The sequence below is a fragment of the Chelonia mydas genome, chromosome 10 (genome assembly GCF_015237465.2).
Source record: "Chelonia mydas isolate rCheMyd1 chromosome 10, rCheMyd1.pri.v2, whole genome shotgun sequence".
Taxonomy (NCBI): Eukaryota; Metazoa; Chordata; order Testudines; family Cheloniidae; genus Chelonia; species Chelonia mydas.
In genome coordinates this window covers 17,710,027-17,723,616 of record NC_051250.2, presented here as the reverse complement: position 1 = coordinate 17,723,616, position 13,590 = coordinate 17,710,027, and the positions used below count along the sequence as shown (strand labels likewise).

At 39.9% G+C, this 13,590-nt stretch overlaps 1 protein-coding gene and 1 long non-coding RNA gene across 11 annotated transcripts in view; one reads left to right on the top strand and one right to left on the bottom strand.

Moving 5' to 3' along the window:
- The first annotated feature begins 26 nt into the window (after positions 1-26).
- Positions 27-13,590, top strand: part of LOC119567223 — a 22,602-nt gene continuing 9,038 nt past the window's right edge. For 3 of the 10 annotated variants that reach the window (XR_005227137.2, XR_005227134.2, XR_005227133.2), the window contains exons 1-6: positions 52-167; positions 1,414-1,504; positions 4,893-5,072; positions 6,392-6,509; positions 10,365-10,522; positions 12,597-12,673. Coding sequence is in view for 2 of the 10 variants with exons in the window: in XM_037911254.2 (XP_037767182.1) it covers positions 1,502-1,504; positions 4,893-5,072; positions 10,365-10,522; positions 12,573-12,673 (442 nt within the window). In the remaining 8 variants the exon portion in view is untranslated. Of the gene's footprint in view, positions 168-1,413; positions 1,505-4,892; positions 6,510-10,364; positions 10,523-12,572; positions 12,674-13,590 lie in introns of all 10 variants that reach the window. The other 7 variants (XM_037911254.2, XM_037911253.2, XR_005227135.2 and 4 more) reach the window with 6 other exon arrangements.
- Positions 5,339-7,534, bottom strand: LOC119567224. The gene is made up of 2 exons (XR_005227139.2): positions 7,451-7,534; positions 5,339-6,777 (listed from the first exon to the last, which is right to left on the bottom strand). It is a non-coding gene; the product is annotated as an uncharacterized LOC119567224 (long non-coding RNA).

The window sequence follows — 13,590 nt, the reverse complement described above, 5'->3', positions numbered from 1 at the left end:
TTCTCGGCCCCAATGGCCCCCTGCCCATTGGAGAGAGGTACTGTCAGTCAAAGCGAGCTTCCCTGTGGCTGCCATGGCAACCAGAGTGTGGGACCGTGCTGCCTGCTGCGGGGATATGGCGGAGCGGGTCTCCCTAGGGGCCTCGTCCGCTCCGTTTCTCAAAGACTGTAAGCGGGCGGGGCGCTTGCATATGGGGAGCAGGGTGGCTGGTGCGTTCGTGAGCAGTGCACGGGAACGGGGCTCCATGGGGTTGCGGGGTGCAGGAGAGAGCCAGGGTATGGCGTGGGGTGGGGACATGTACATGGGGGGGGGGGGGACTGGGAATAGAGGGTTGCGGGTTACGCCCTGCATGGATATTGCATGAGTACGTGGGGGGGGCACGTGGAGGGAGCATGGGTTTGGGGGGTGCATGGATGTGGTGTGATATATGGGGTAGGGAGGGACCTGGGAATTGGAGATTGCATGGGTTTGGGGGGTACATGGAGGGAGCATGGTGAGTGCGTTGGAATAGGTGGTGCATACGATAGAGCGATGAGTGGATATGGGGTTCCCCAGGGATACATGGGATTGGATTTCTGGCATCGGAGTATGATGGTTGCATCATAGGCACTGGGACCTTATGGTTACTCAGGAGTGTGGGGATGCATCATTACAGTTGATGCATGGGCGGTATATGGATATGAGGTATCTGAGGGTGTGTATTTGGATGAACAGTGTATACGTATGAGGTTTGTGCATGAACATGGAGTACACGGGGGATGTGTAGCTATATGAGTACATAAGGGAAGCGCACACAGGTGTTGTGCATGAATACAAGGGGGACAAGTGAGTGGGAATGGGTGGTTAGTGCCTGGTAGAAGAAGACAGATGGTGAGTGGTGACTAGGAGAGGGGTGAACAGAGATGAGGGGAGTAAATGGCTAAGGATTAGTGTTAGAAATAGGGCAAATTGTCTCTAGTATTGTTCAATAGTTCAGCTCAAAGTAAAATGTTACTGGGTTAACATTTTGCTTAGGGATCAGTTGAAAAGGGGAACAGAGTGTAAGAATCCAATACTACTACTAAACACAGCCTCTCTGTACATACTATATACAGGGCCTCCTGTTCATGCAAGCCTAACTTTTTTGTCTAGTGCTGAGGAACACCTTAAGGAAGTGAGTGCTTCTGTCTCTAATAAATAGCACAGACTTCTTTTTTGCTAGAAAACTAGATTTTTGTTTTTAAATGGAATAGCCCTTGGGGATAGGGGTTGGAAGATGGACTTAAATTAGAGCTGAAATAGTTGGATAACATGAACTAGATTTACAACTCTAAGAAATAGGCAAGAGATTCACAAGATCCCAAACTCCAAAAAGTTTGCCCATCCCACTTTCTATTTTTCTTTTACTGAAACTGGAAAGTATGTTTTGTCTAGAAAATATTACGTTGATGTGTAAAGAAAAGAAGATAGTTTTGATTTATCTGGAGCTAGCAGGAATGAGGCTGAAAGTTCCAGTTTCTATATGGTAAGTATTTACTTAAACGCATATTGTTTTCAAAAGGGCAAATAGGCTCCAATCCTGCACTGCACCTTGATGGATCCCTGAGCCCATGCAGACTCCCACTGAAGTCAACACAAGATGCAAGATAACATCAGTGGTGCTCTGTGCAGACACAGGGGTCTGCCTGAGTGAATGTCAGTGCAGGATCAGGATTGCATGAACTAATGAAGCCCAAGAAATGCTGGAAAAATGAGTCTGACTTAGTTACTGTTGCTATGTCTCTTCCTTTTAAATCTGATTGAAAGGAAATTAAATTGGGGACCGTTAAGGTTACTAGAAGATGTATGCTTTTATTTTCTCTTTTGGGTGGTGGTAGTTTATGATGGAAAAAAAATCTACCACATCATCAAATCCTCCTCCCTGCAAGACCAGAATATAGTCCCTTGCTAGAGGACATACTAGATACTGCAATTGGCAATTGATTATTCAACTCGTGCACATGTGAGGGTACTGAATATTTTATTTAGCCTTAGAAATATTCACACTGTTACTGTATAAGCTTAGACTGTTCACCTTAGAAAAGAGGTGATTAAGAGGGGATATGATATAGTGGTATATAAAATCATGACTGGTGTGAAGAAAGTAAATAGGGAAGTGTTAATTGTCCATTCACATAACACACAAATTAGGAGTCACCTAATGAAATTTAACAGGCAGCAGCAGGATTAAATCAAACATAAAGAAGTACTTCTTCACGCAATGCACAGCCAACCTGTTACATTTGTTACCAGGGAATGCTGTGAAGGCCAAAAGTATAACTGGTTTCATAAAAGAATTAGATATGTTCATGGAAGATAGGTCCATCAGTAGCTATTAGCCAAGATGGTCAGAGATACAATCTTATGCTCTGGGTGTCCCTAAACCTCTGACAGCCAGAAGCTGGGACTGAATGATAGGGGATGGATTACTCAGTAATTGCCCTGTTCTGTTCATTCCACCTGAGGCATATGGCACTGGCCAACAATGACAGGATACTGGGCTAGATGGACCATTGGTCTGATTAGTATGGCCATTCTTACGTTCTTATAAAAACAAATCCATATAAATATTTAATTCCACGTAAAATTAAATTGAGCATAAAAAGTGGAACCTTCTTATGCACCAATTACCTATTCTTACCTGAGGTCCAGAAAGTCATGTTTTGAAGTCCTTTTAATACTAAAGACTGGGCTACATGCATCCCTGATGACTTCAATGGAGTTGCAAGGAACCTAAATGTAAGCAGAATTTGGGCTGTTCTATGTATGTACTGTATTCTGAGGAGCAAACATATGCTGCTTTTGACTGTACCTTGGAGAAGATATCAGACATTTGGACAGACTAAATTACCAGGGTCGTAAATTATCTGTAGATACTGTAGTAGCTCATCAAAGCTGTATGTATATCTGATATTTCAGATATCAAGGGATCCTATATGGAATCTGGAGCTAACCAAGGTTCTGATTCGGGAAAGCACCCTGAGCATATGCTTGACTTTAAGCTTGTGTTTAAGTCCCACTGGCATCACTGGAACTTAAAAATGTAATTAATAGCTTTCCTCAATCAGGGCCCAAGTACTGATCCCTACCAGAAGTGGTGTATGCCTTCTTTAGCTCACCACTCAGATCATCACAATATTTATCATGTTTTATTTCCACCATGGCAAAAAGAACATTTGTATCAGAGAATTTCTAGCTCTCCTTAGTATCAGTAACTCTGCCCCAAAGACTGGACACTTCATAACATATTTGCCTTTTCAAAAACAAACACACACAAAGTAAATAACTTTTGTAAATAAAACGTAAGACCAAAATAAAACCAAGACCAAATGGAAAACATGGTATTTGCTGTTCAACAATATAAAATTCAGAAATCCCGGGTCTTGTCCACACTAACATTTTTCTTAATATTTTCTATTGCTAGCACTAGCGTAGCTCTATCAGTGGTAGCAACAGTGATTAGAATAGACAGGATAAAGGTTGCTTCTGGCATTTGAACCACCATGTCTCAGAGACCTCTCCTGAGCTGGGTAAGACAACACAGTGGTTAAAACACCAGTAGCCAGCCCCCTCCACGCCTCCATTACTATCTCTGATGAAGCTGCACTGCTAGTGGAACGGTTGGAAATTTTAAGGAATCCACAATTCCAGATGCGCTTTGGAACCTGCATTCCTTATTGAGAAGGTTTTTTTTTCCCTTGGGTTACATCTTATGTTGCAGGTTTTCTAGGTTATATAAAACTTCTCTGAGAGTCTTTAAACAAATAGAACAACTAATCATCATAGTTTGCCAGTTTGTAAATTGATGCTGCTTAGAGACCTGGTAAGTTGGAAGAACAGGTTTTTCACTGTATTTTATATTAATGAGGAAGTGTACTTTGCACACTGAATTACTTGTCAATTTGTCACACCCTCGTTGCTGCACAATGAGGAAATAGACTCTAACAAGCCAGAGAAAAGATGTATAACTTTTCCCGTGAAAATGTATAGAAATTCTTTTGCAGTAGAGTGACATTTATTTTCCCACTGCCGCATAGAAATTTTCATGCACATTTTGTGTTAATGTGAATTACCTGCATTAATCTCCCATCTGCTATGCAGAAACACAAAGGCAGGCACAGATCCCGCTAACCCGTATGTTCATGGGCACGAGTATGTGCACAAGTACTTCCACTGAGTGCAACAGAATGACTTGCCTATGTAAAGTTACTGATGTGAAAGTGTTTGTTGACAGGACTGGACCCTAGATAATGCCAGGGGACAGTGATATGACTCAAGCATGAGTGAAAATCAGGACTTTGGAATTATATTGCCAGTTCTGCTATTGACTCACTTTTTGCCCTTGGGAAAGTCAATTAATGAATGAATGCTTGTATAATAATTTTAAACTCTTAATTGAAAGGTTGCTAAGTAGAATGTATCTAATATTTTATGCACCACATCATCAACATGCTTTCTATACTAAGGTATAACAAGAGCCTTTATTGTACTACCTATGGTTTTTTGTTTTTTTTTTTAAATAGAGCAATCCTTAATGAGTAGTTTTAGTACTAATTTTTATGATTTACCTGTCCTGCAAACACAAGTGTACAGTTTGCGAGACGGTTCAGGGGAGCATCCGTGTTCAGAAAAGAACAAGCATATGTGTGTAAATATAACAGAAGTACGTGGGACTTAAGCATATACACCGTGTTAAGCATGTTATTAAGTAATTTCCTGAATCAGGAGTTTGGTAACTAAGGTATGCATTTTGTGTGTTGTGTACCATGTAAAATGAATGTCTTTCTTAATTATCTACATGGATTAAGATTGACTTTCCTTCTGTAAATATCCATATTTTACCCATAATTTTCTACCACTTTTATTTATTACAGCATCCTGGAAGCATTGCTGAACAAAAATATGATCAGTGCCTCAAGCATAATTTTACAGATTGTAAATTCGAAGCATCTCTTCGAGTGTATACAGGAAATTCTGAAGAATGTGAAAGAAAATTACAGGGCAGCCCAGAAAGACAACAGGAAATGAAGATCATCAAAAAAAAATTGGCACAAGTAACACTTAATGTTCTTCTTTATACATATAAAGTATTTTCCTGTTCAAATACAAACATAAAAGTTCAATTTTCCCCTTCTATTAGAATTTTATGTCATTAAAGTACTTTAACTTTGCACCTAGCTGCTATGAAGATAGGCCTGTTAAAATCACTACAATAAAAAGTAATGTTATGAACAAGCACAAAAGCAATTTGATAAAGAAAGTTCCTGTTTTAATATTTTAGAAAAAAAACCACCTGAAAATAATTAAGAGAGACATGAGCCATTTTGCAGCTTTATTAAAGTCCCTCTGAAGAAGATAATTACAGTCAGAGTTGCATTAAATAAATGCAATAATATGTTTGTTTTGAAGGATTTTGTAACTGACAGACATTTCCCAGTCTTAGTAAGGAGTACAAAAAAGTAATGTATAGATCACAGTAAATTCTATTAAGCATTTTGTCTTGGGCCAGGCCACAAACATCAGCAGTGCAATATACTGCTACACAGCAGACCCAGGTATGACTCCTAAGCCACTGGCGCTTGAGTTATGGGAGTAACTGTTGCTCAAGAAACTCAGGTTGACGAATTTCCACTCTCCAGATGGATCTCTCTGACCTACAGATGGAATAGAAGTGCCACTGACTTTCCTCTTCTTTGCTGGAAGAGGAACATTGTAGTGGTGGCTTGTGGGGAGGTTTGAGAAGTGTATGTATGAAGGAAATGGTGAGCACAGAATAACTGGGTGGGAGAAAATCTGAAAATTGCAGGGAGGAGCCTTTAGACTGGCATTGCTTTATGGAATATAATTCACTCATGAACCTAAACTCCGATAAACAGCTGCAAGCAGGAAGGGTGCTGGCAATCTCTGTGTAAAAGGACAGGAAGAGGAGACGTGGATCATCATGCATAGAAACACAAAACAGACCTCTCTCTATAAGGATCAAATCAAGAGCTGGGCTCTCCCTATTCTTTTCCCAACAGAAACATAAATGTAAAAATAATCTCTGAACGCGTAGCACAGAAATCCAATTTATAACTTCAGGTAAAAAAATCTTTTCCATGACTTTAATTCTGTTAATAAAACAGAAACTATTGAGAAGCTAATTATTTTACACCACAGCTTCAAAATGTCCCACATACAAGCCTTTGCATAACAGTTCATAGAATAGTGTAATAAATTTCACCATATTCACAGCAGTCTGTCTGTTTTGAAATCATGGCAATTTATTTACATTCCTGACGTTCACAAACACCTGTGGTATATTATATCCTATTGATATGTATAGAATTTTCTTTCAACATGGATTAAAATATATTCTTTCACGCTTAACTAGAACAAAGAAGCTGCACAGCTTCCCTTCCAGACTATCTCAATTTCCTCCTCCCTCATACACATCACAAGAAGAAGTCATGAGGCTCATTTCATCAGCTTCAAAGCTAATTGTTGCGGCGGTAAGTAATACAGGTCATGCTACTTTAATCATTAAAGAGGTAACAGAACATTTTCCATTGTTGCACCTTAACAACAAGTTCCCCATAAATTGCAATGATAAAGGATCAGATTTTGCACTCTGACTGTAAATCCATAGTCACTGCTTTGACTTTAATAGTTATTGTGGATATACAATCATGTTCCTGAGAGCAGAATTTAGCCAAAGTCTTTTGCTGCTCCATAAAATCAGATCACCTCCAGTTGAAAATACCCATGACCTTCCACTCCCTGCAATGAAACAGACTAGTTGGACAGGGGCCATCCTATCTTGGGGAAAAAGGAATGGTCAGCTTGCATTAGAATGAAGAAATCCCCCCAAAACTTTAATATACATAGCTGCCTAAGGAGAGAGACTTTTATAGTAAATAAACCTCACCTTCCCTGATTCTCAGCTTATTTAAAAAACACTATACAATTATATCAATTCTTTTGTCTTTTTATTTCAAATAAAGTCAAGGACAACATACTGGCTTCTACATTTATACTACAGAAACTCCTCACTTAAAGTTGTCCAGTTAACGTTTCATTGCTGATCAATTAGAGAGCTGCTCTTTTAAAGTTGTACAATGCTCCCTTATAACATTGTTTGGCAGCCGCCTGCTTTGTCCATCACTTGCAGAAAGAGCAGCCCGTTGGAGCTAGCTGGTGGGGGCATGGAACCAGGGTGGACCGGCAGCCTCCTATCAGCTCCCCACTTCCCTAAGTTCCCTGTGTGGCAGCCACCCAGCAGGCTATCAGTTGCTGGCAGTTCAGCTGTCCCTCCCACCACTGCCATGTGCTGCTCCTGCCCTTTGCCTTGGAGCTGCTCCCAGGAGCCTCCTGCTTGCTGTGCAGGGGTGGGGGGAAGAGGAGTGCTAATGTCAGGGTGTCCCCCTCCCCCCTGTTCCTGCCCCCCACTTACCTCATCTCTATAGAGCGAGTGGGGACACGACAGGGCTCAGGATGGAGGGAACTTGCTAGCAGCAGCTGCTCCTGCAACTTGCTGATCTACTGAAAAAGGCAATGTACTTAGAGTGGGGTCAGCATATTAAAGGGGCAATGCGCATCTGTCTCTCACACACAGGGTGTGAGTCTCTGTCTCTGTCTCAAATGCTGTCTCCCCTCCCTCCATTTGTGCTGCCTTGTAGAATATGAGGCTACATTAACAACAACGTGTTAACCCTTGAGGGCTCAGACGAGTGCTAGTTCATCATTCAGCACTAAGGTATTCCCTGGGAAATATCCCACCCTCTGACTCCACCACCTCAACCAAGCTTCACAATCATCATTGCTGTGCACAGTATTAAATTGTTTGTTTAAAACTTATAGTGTGTGTGTGTGTGTGTAAAAAAAAAAAATTTCCCTGGAACCTATCCCCTCCCACCCCCCATTTACATTAATTCTTATGGGGAAATTGGATTCACTTAACATCATGTCACTTAAAGTCACATTTTTCAGGAACATAACTGCAATGTTAAGTGAGGAGTTACTGTACAACAAAAGCAAAAGCACACTTTTGAAACACAGGATTCAATAAAAGCCTGTTGAAATGAATCGGAGTTTTTCCGTTGATTTAAAGGATTTTGGATCAGGCCAATAAGTATGTGAATTTAAGTATCAAAATAAGTGACCTGATTTTCAGAGGTGCTGACATTTGAAGGCAGCACCTCATCAATCAATTCATTAATTTCACTGCATAAGGGGAGGCATCCGTATGTGACACTTTTGACCATAACGCGTGTTCCCATCAGACAGACAGACCAAATGTAGAATATTTTGTATACATGTAGCAGGTCGCTTGCTAGGATTAGTTTATCTCACTTAATCATCTCCCAGCCACTGCAGGGGCCTGGGGCACTGGTGCACCATGGTCCACCATGGTCCCTTCTATTCGCTGCCTGTGGCACATAGAATCATAGGACTGGAAGGATGCTCAATAGGTCATCTAGCCCAGTCTCCTGCACTCCAGGCAGGACTAAGTAATAACTAGACCACCCCAAACAAGTGTTTGTCTAACCTGCTCTTAAAAACCTCCAATGACAGAGATTCCACAGCCTCCCTAAGCAGTTTATTCCAGTGCTTAACTACCTTGACATTCAGGAAGTTTTTCCTAATGTCCAACCTAAACCTTCCCTGCTACAATTTAAGCCCATTGCTTCTTGTCCTATCCTCAGAGTTTAAGGAGAATAATTTTTCTCCCTCCTCCTTGTAACAACCTTTTATGTACTTGAAAACTATGATCATGTCCCCCCTCAGTCTTCTCTTCTACAGACTAAAAAAACCCAATTTTTTCAGTCTTCCCTCATAGGTCATGTTTTCTAGATCTTTCCATCATTTTTGTTGCTGTCCTCTGGACTTTCTCTAATTTGTCCACATCTTTCCTGAAATGTGGCTCCCAGAACTGGACACAATACACCAGTTGAGGCTCTATCAGTGCGGAGTAGAGCGGAAGAATTACTTCTTGTGTCTTGCTTACAACAGTCCTGGTGATACATCCCAGAATGATGTTCACTTTTTTTGCAAGTGTTACACTGTTGATTCACATTTAGCTTGTGATCCACTATGACCCCCAGATCCCTTTCCACACTACTCCTTCCTAGGCAGTCATTTCCATTTTGTATGTGTGCAATTGATTGTTCCTTCCTAAGTGGAGTACTGTGCATTTGTCCTTATTGAATTTCATCCTGTTTACTACAGACCATTTCTCCAGTTTGTCCAGATCATTTTGAATTTTAATCCTATCCTCCAAAGCACTTGCAACCACTCCCAGCTTGGTATGGTCTGCAAACTTTATAAGTGTACTCTATGCTATTATCTAAATCATTGATGAGGATATTGAACAGAACTGGCCCTAGAACTGATCTCTGCAGGACCCCACGTGATATTCCCTTCCAGCCTGACTGTGAATCACTGATAACTACTTTCTGGGGATAGTTTTCCAACCAGTTATGCACCCACCTTACAGTAGCTCCTTCTAAGCTGTGTCTCCATAATTTGTTTACAAGAAGGTAATGCGAGACAGTATCAAAAGCCTTACTAAAGTCCAGATATATGACATCTACCACTTCCCCCATCTACACGGTTTGTTACTCTGTTAAAAAAAGGTATTAGATTTGTTTGACATAATTTGTTCTTGACAAATCCATGTTGACTGTTATTTATCACCTTTATTCTCTTCTAGTTGTTTGCAAATTGACTGTTTGATTATTTGCTCCATTAGTTCCCTGGGTTATCCTTATTCCCCTAATAGCCTAGTCTCCTATGGGCTGTATTACATTGGTCTAATTTGAGTTGTTGGGTTTAAGTGTGTGGATGGTGGTGGTGGTCTGTGATATACAGGAGATCAGACTAGATGATCTGGTGGTCCCTTCTGGCCTTAAACTCTGTCTCTGTGACACTTTGCTGTAATCCGACGGGGTAAAGTGGCCTTAAAATGTAAATGAGTGTAAATTACCTGAACCCACTTTAAAGGAGAATCAAGCCTGGAATGTTAGTGTGCGGGTCTGAGCACATGCCTGGGAGCCAGGATTTCGTCAATTCTAATCCTGGCTGTGACACAGATTCCTGCTAAAACATTAAGCAAGACATACTCTCTCTCTCTGCCTCTACAAGTTCCCCCTGTGAAAGTGAGAATAATGCTGCTCTGTCTCACAAGAATACTGTAAGGATTAAATAGATAACATGTAAGCCTTGGAAGAGGAAAAGTGGTTAATACTGTTATTGCTCGTGCTCACTACAAATTTAATGAAGAATTGTTTATGAACTAATCGCTTACCTGTAGCAAACTCAATTTGTAAAGATTTCTATTAATATAATTACACTTATCTTCTTCTTAGACTTGTGAAATCTCTTCGGAGGAAATAAAGAAGCCAGACTGTGCCTCACCCCAGAAGAGGAAAGAAGCTAAAAATATTCAAAGATTGGACCATAACTGTAAACAGCGTACACCTCCTCTTGTGATCTCTCCAGATCCCCATGAATATGACGCTAAGAGGTGTGAGAAAAGTTCAGAGAGATTTTCAGCAACACAGCTGAGTGAAATTATGATAGCCTTTAATTTTTATACTCTGTACCGTTTTACGCTGTTTTAAACATTTACAGCACTTTCACATTTTAGAGGATCAGATGTCAGAATAGGATTTCTTTATCGCTTTCTAATGTTTAAAGTTAGCTGAACCTTTTCTGTTAAATTACCGCATTTATGTTATCAGACTTGTTGACATTTTTCCCTCCCAAACTTTATCAAAACAATAAGAGGAAATATGTTTGGAGTATTTAATCCACAAGATATCCTTTTAATAATAAAGAGGCCAGCTGTAGAAAGGCAGCATTACTGAGAGAGACTTCTCAAAATCATAAGCCTTTCCAAGCATGGTAGATTATGTCAAAATGTAATGTGGAGGACTGGTTGCTTATTGAAAGTTTTAGAGGCCCAGATTTTTTATATGAAATGTATGTAAGAGAGAATCTTTATATAGTCCCCACTGTCTCCCTTTTGACACTAGGTAACTTCTACATTAGCACATCTCATGATTCAGAGAAGCTTTTATTAATAGAAGTTTCAAATGCTCAATGTCTGACCCTAAGCAAAAGCAAAACAGATCTTTCCTCTTTCTAAAAGACTGTCTGACATTCTAACTTCAGAGCACAAATACCAAAATAACTTGAAAACAAATCACGCCCTGAGGCAGTTACCACATACTGATCAAATCCGTGTGGTTGCACACAGCACAGTGGTGCACTTTAATTTACAGCAAGTCATGCAGACAAAATGGATGAACCCTGGCACCAGAAGCAGGGTTATGACGAACTGTTTACTGTGGATGTAGTTGTGGCTTTGACTGTTACGTGAAAAGTTTTTAGGTTTTATTGTGCTGGGGCATGTCATCTAAAAAAATTTGACATGGGATTAGACACCAACAGGTGTTTTAAAAGAGCTTGCTCAAGTTCTGTAGGCCCTATATTTCACATACCTTAGTATTTTAGTAGTAAAATGTCCGCCTATTGCCATTTCTTTTAAAAATGGTCATTACTGATTTGATTCTCCTTTCATTTTGACCAGTTGTGAACTAATGTAAATCCACTGACTTCCTTGAAATTAGGCCTGTTTCACACTGGGATAAAGAGAGAACAAGCAGGCTGTGTAACATTTAATAATTGATAGTAAACAAGTCATACTTAATATAGATCCTATCCATGCGTGGGACAAAGCTGTGCATGCCTGCTGTGATTTCATATGCTGTATGAGTGGATATGTTTATACAGTAGTTCGGATGTACAGAAATCACTGGGATTATTAAATTATTCAGTGAATCAGAAGGACATTTACTACCATAGTACAGACAAACCTAGTTTATCAAAATCCTGATTATCTGGGGAAAAATTAAAAAGGACCTTTCCCATGATGTAAAAAGTCCCTCACTGTCCAAATGCCCATTTACTGAAATACTCTCAGCCCCCAAATAATTTGGCAAAATCGTATTTTATGCAAATGTATGTGATGTGTGGCGTCTAACCCGAGTCGTATATTAGAATTCACTCTCGTTTCTCTTTGGCAGTGGCAGAGAGATGCTCGATCTGGCCTGATCAATTCAGCAATCACTGCTTTTCATCCTATTGTAATTCCTAGTTATATATAGAAACCGAAGTCAGTCCAGTCTGAGTGCATAAAAACAAAATCCTTACAATTAAATAAGCTTTTGATTTTAGGAAAAAAAGTTTTTCTTAATGGAAAGCAAAGAACTAAGCTTGCCCTTCTGAAGTTCCTTTCCAGAGATTGAGAAATAATTAACACGCCAGATTGCTTATTTTTGTTATGCTGTGTATTATAGCTATCATGCAAAGCAGTAAAAGATATAAAAGACTTTTCTATAAGTCATTCATTGAAAGTCGGTGTACAGTACTGTATGAGGAGAGACAATCTGATACAGAGAATAGATACATTAGAAAAGACAGGAAAAATAATGAACAAGTCTATAAATCTCATTAAGTATGACAAGTCATCTTGATTGTGTTTTGAAACAGTTATTTTATACTTCTCATAGCATTGATGTATTCTGTTTTAAAAGTACACGGGAAACGAACAAATTAGAAGAATCAAATGCTGACTTTATCCAAGAAGATTCAAGGAATGATTATGGGAAAAGTAAGTTACATTCTTAATATACTTTTCAACCCTTTTCACCATGTCTTAGAAAACAGCTGTTGCCTGCAATGAAATATCTCTTAAAGAATAACCAAGTAGGGCATTTGAAAATGCATGGCTGATTCCTGGATTGTTAGCAGGGCTAAATTATTGTAGCAGTTGGTCTTAGAAGGTACTGAAATTGTTTCTAAACACAATTGCAAGTTTGCAAATGATTAAGTTACATTTTCCAGGTGTTCTTTTTACACCTTTACTGTTAAAACAATAACATTGGAGGTGCAGAATCCATCTCAGATAAGTAGGAGAGGAAATGAACTTATTTTTTATTTTGGGGTGTATCTACAGAGCAGCTGGGAATGTGCTTCCCAATGCGGGTAAACTGCTTGAGCTAGTGTGCTACAAAACAGCAATGTGGCCCTAGTGGTATGGACAGCAACTCGGGCTAGTTACTGGAGTACAATCCTGCGCAACCCCCTGGGTATGTATTCAGGTAGCTAACCCCAGCCTGTGTCGCTGTGGCCACACTACTCTTTTTAGGGTGCTAGCTCAACCAGAGCTAGTGTGCGTCTGACTACCCATACTGGGAAGTGCCATCCCAGCTGTTATGTAGATATAAACTTTGTTGCCAAACAGACTCACTCACACACACACCTTGGCCTGACATCATATTATCCAAAGTACATATTGCAAGAGATTCTTTTCCTGCTCTGTTACTTCCTAATATGTGCTCTGCTCCTTTGTACTGCTCCCTCTTCTGATTCATTCTTTTACATCAGATTTTCTTCAAATCTCTTCTGAAAGTTCATTCTCGTCTTGATTTCTCTCTGACAAACACTTTGTCCTTTTTTGTCATGACTTCTAATTATCTACTTTGCAACTTGTTCTTTTCCCTCTTGACTTTTCCATTCACTTTTAGT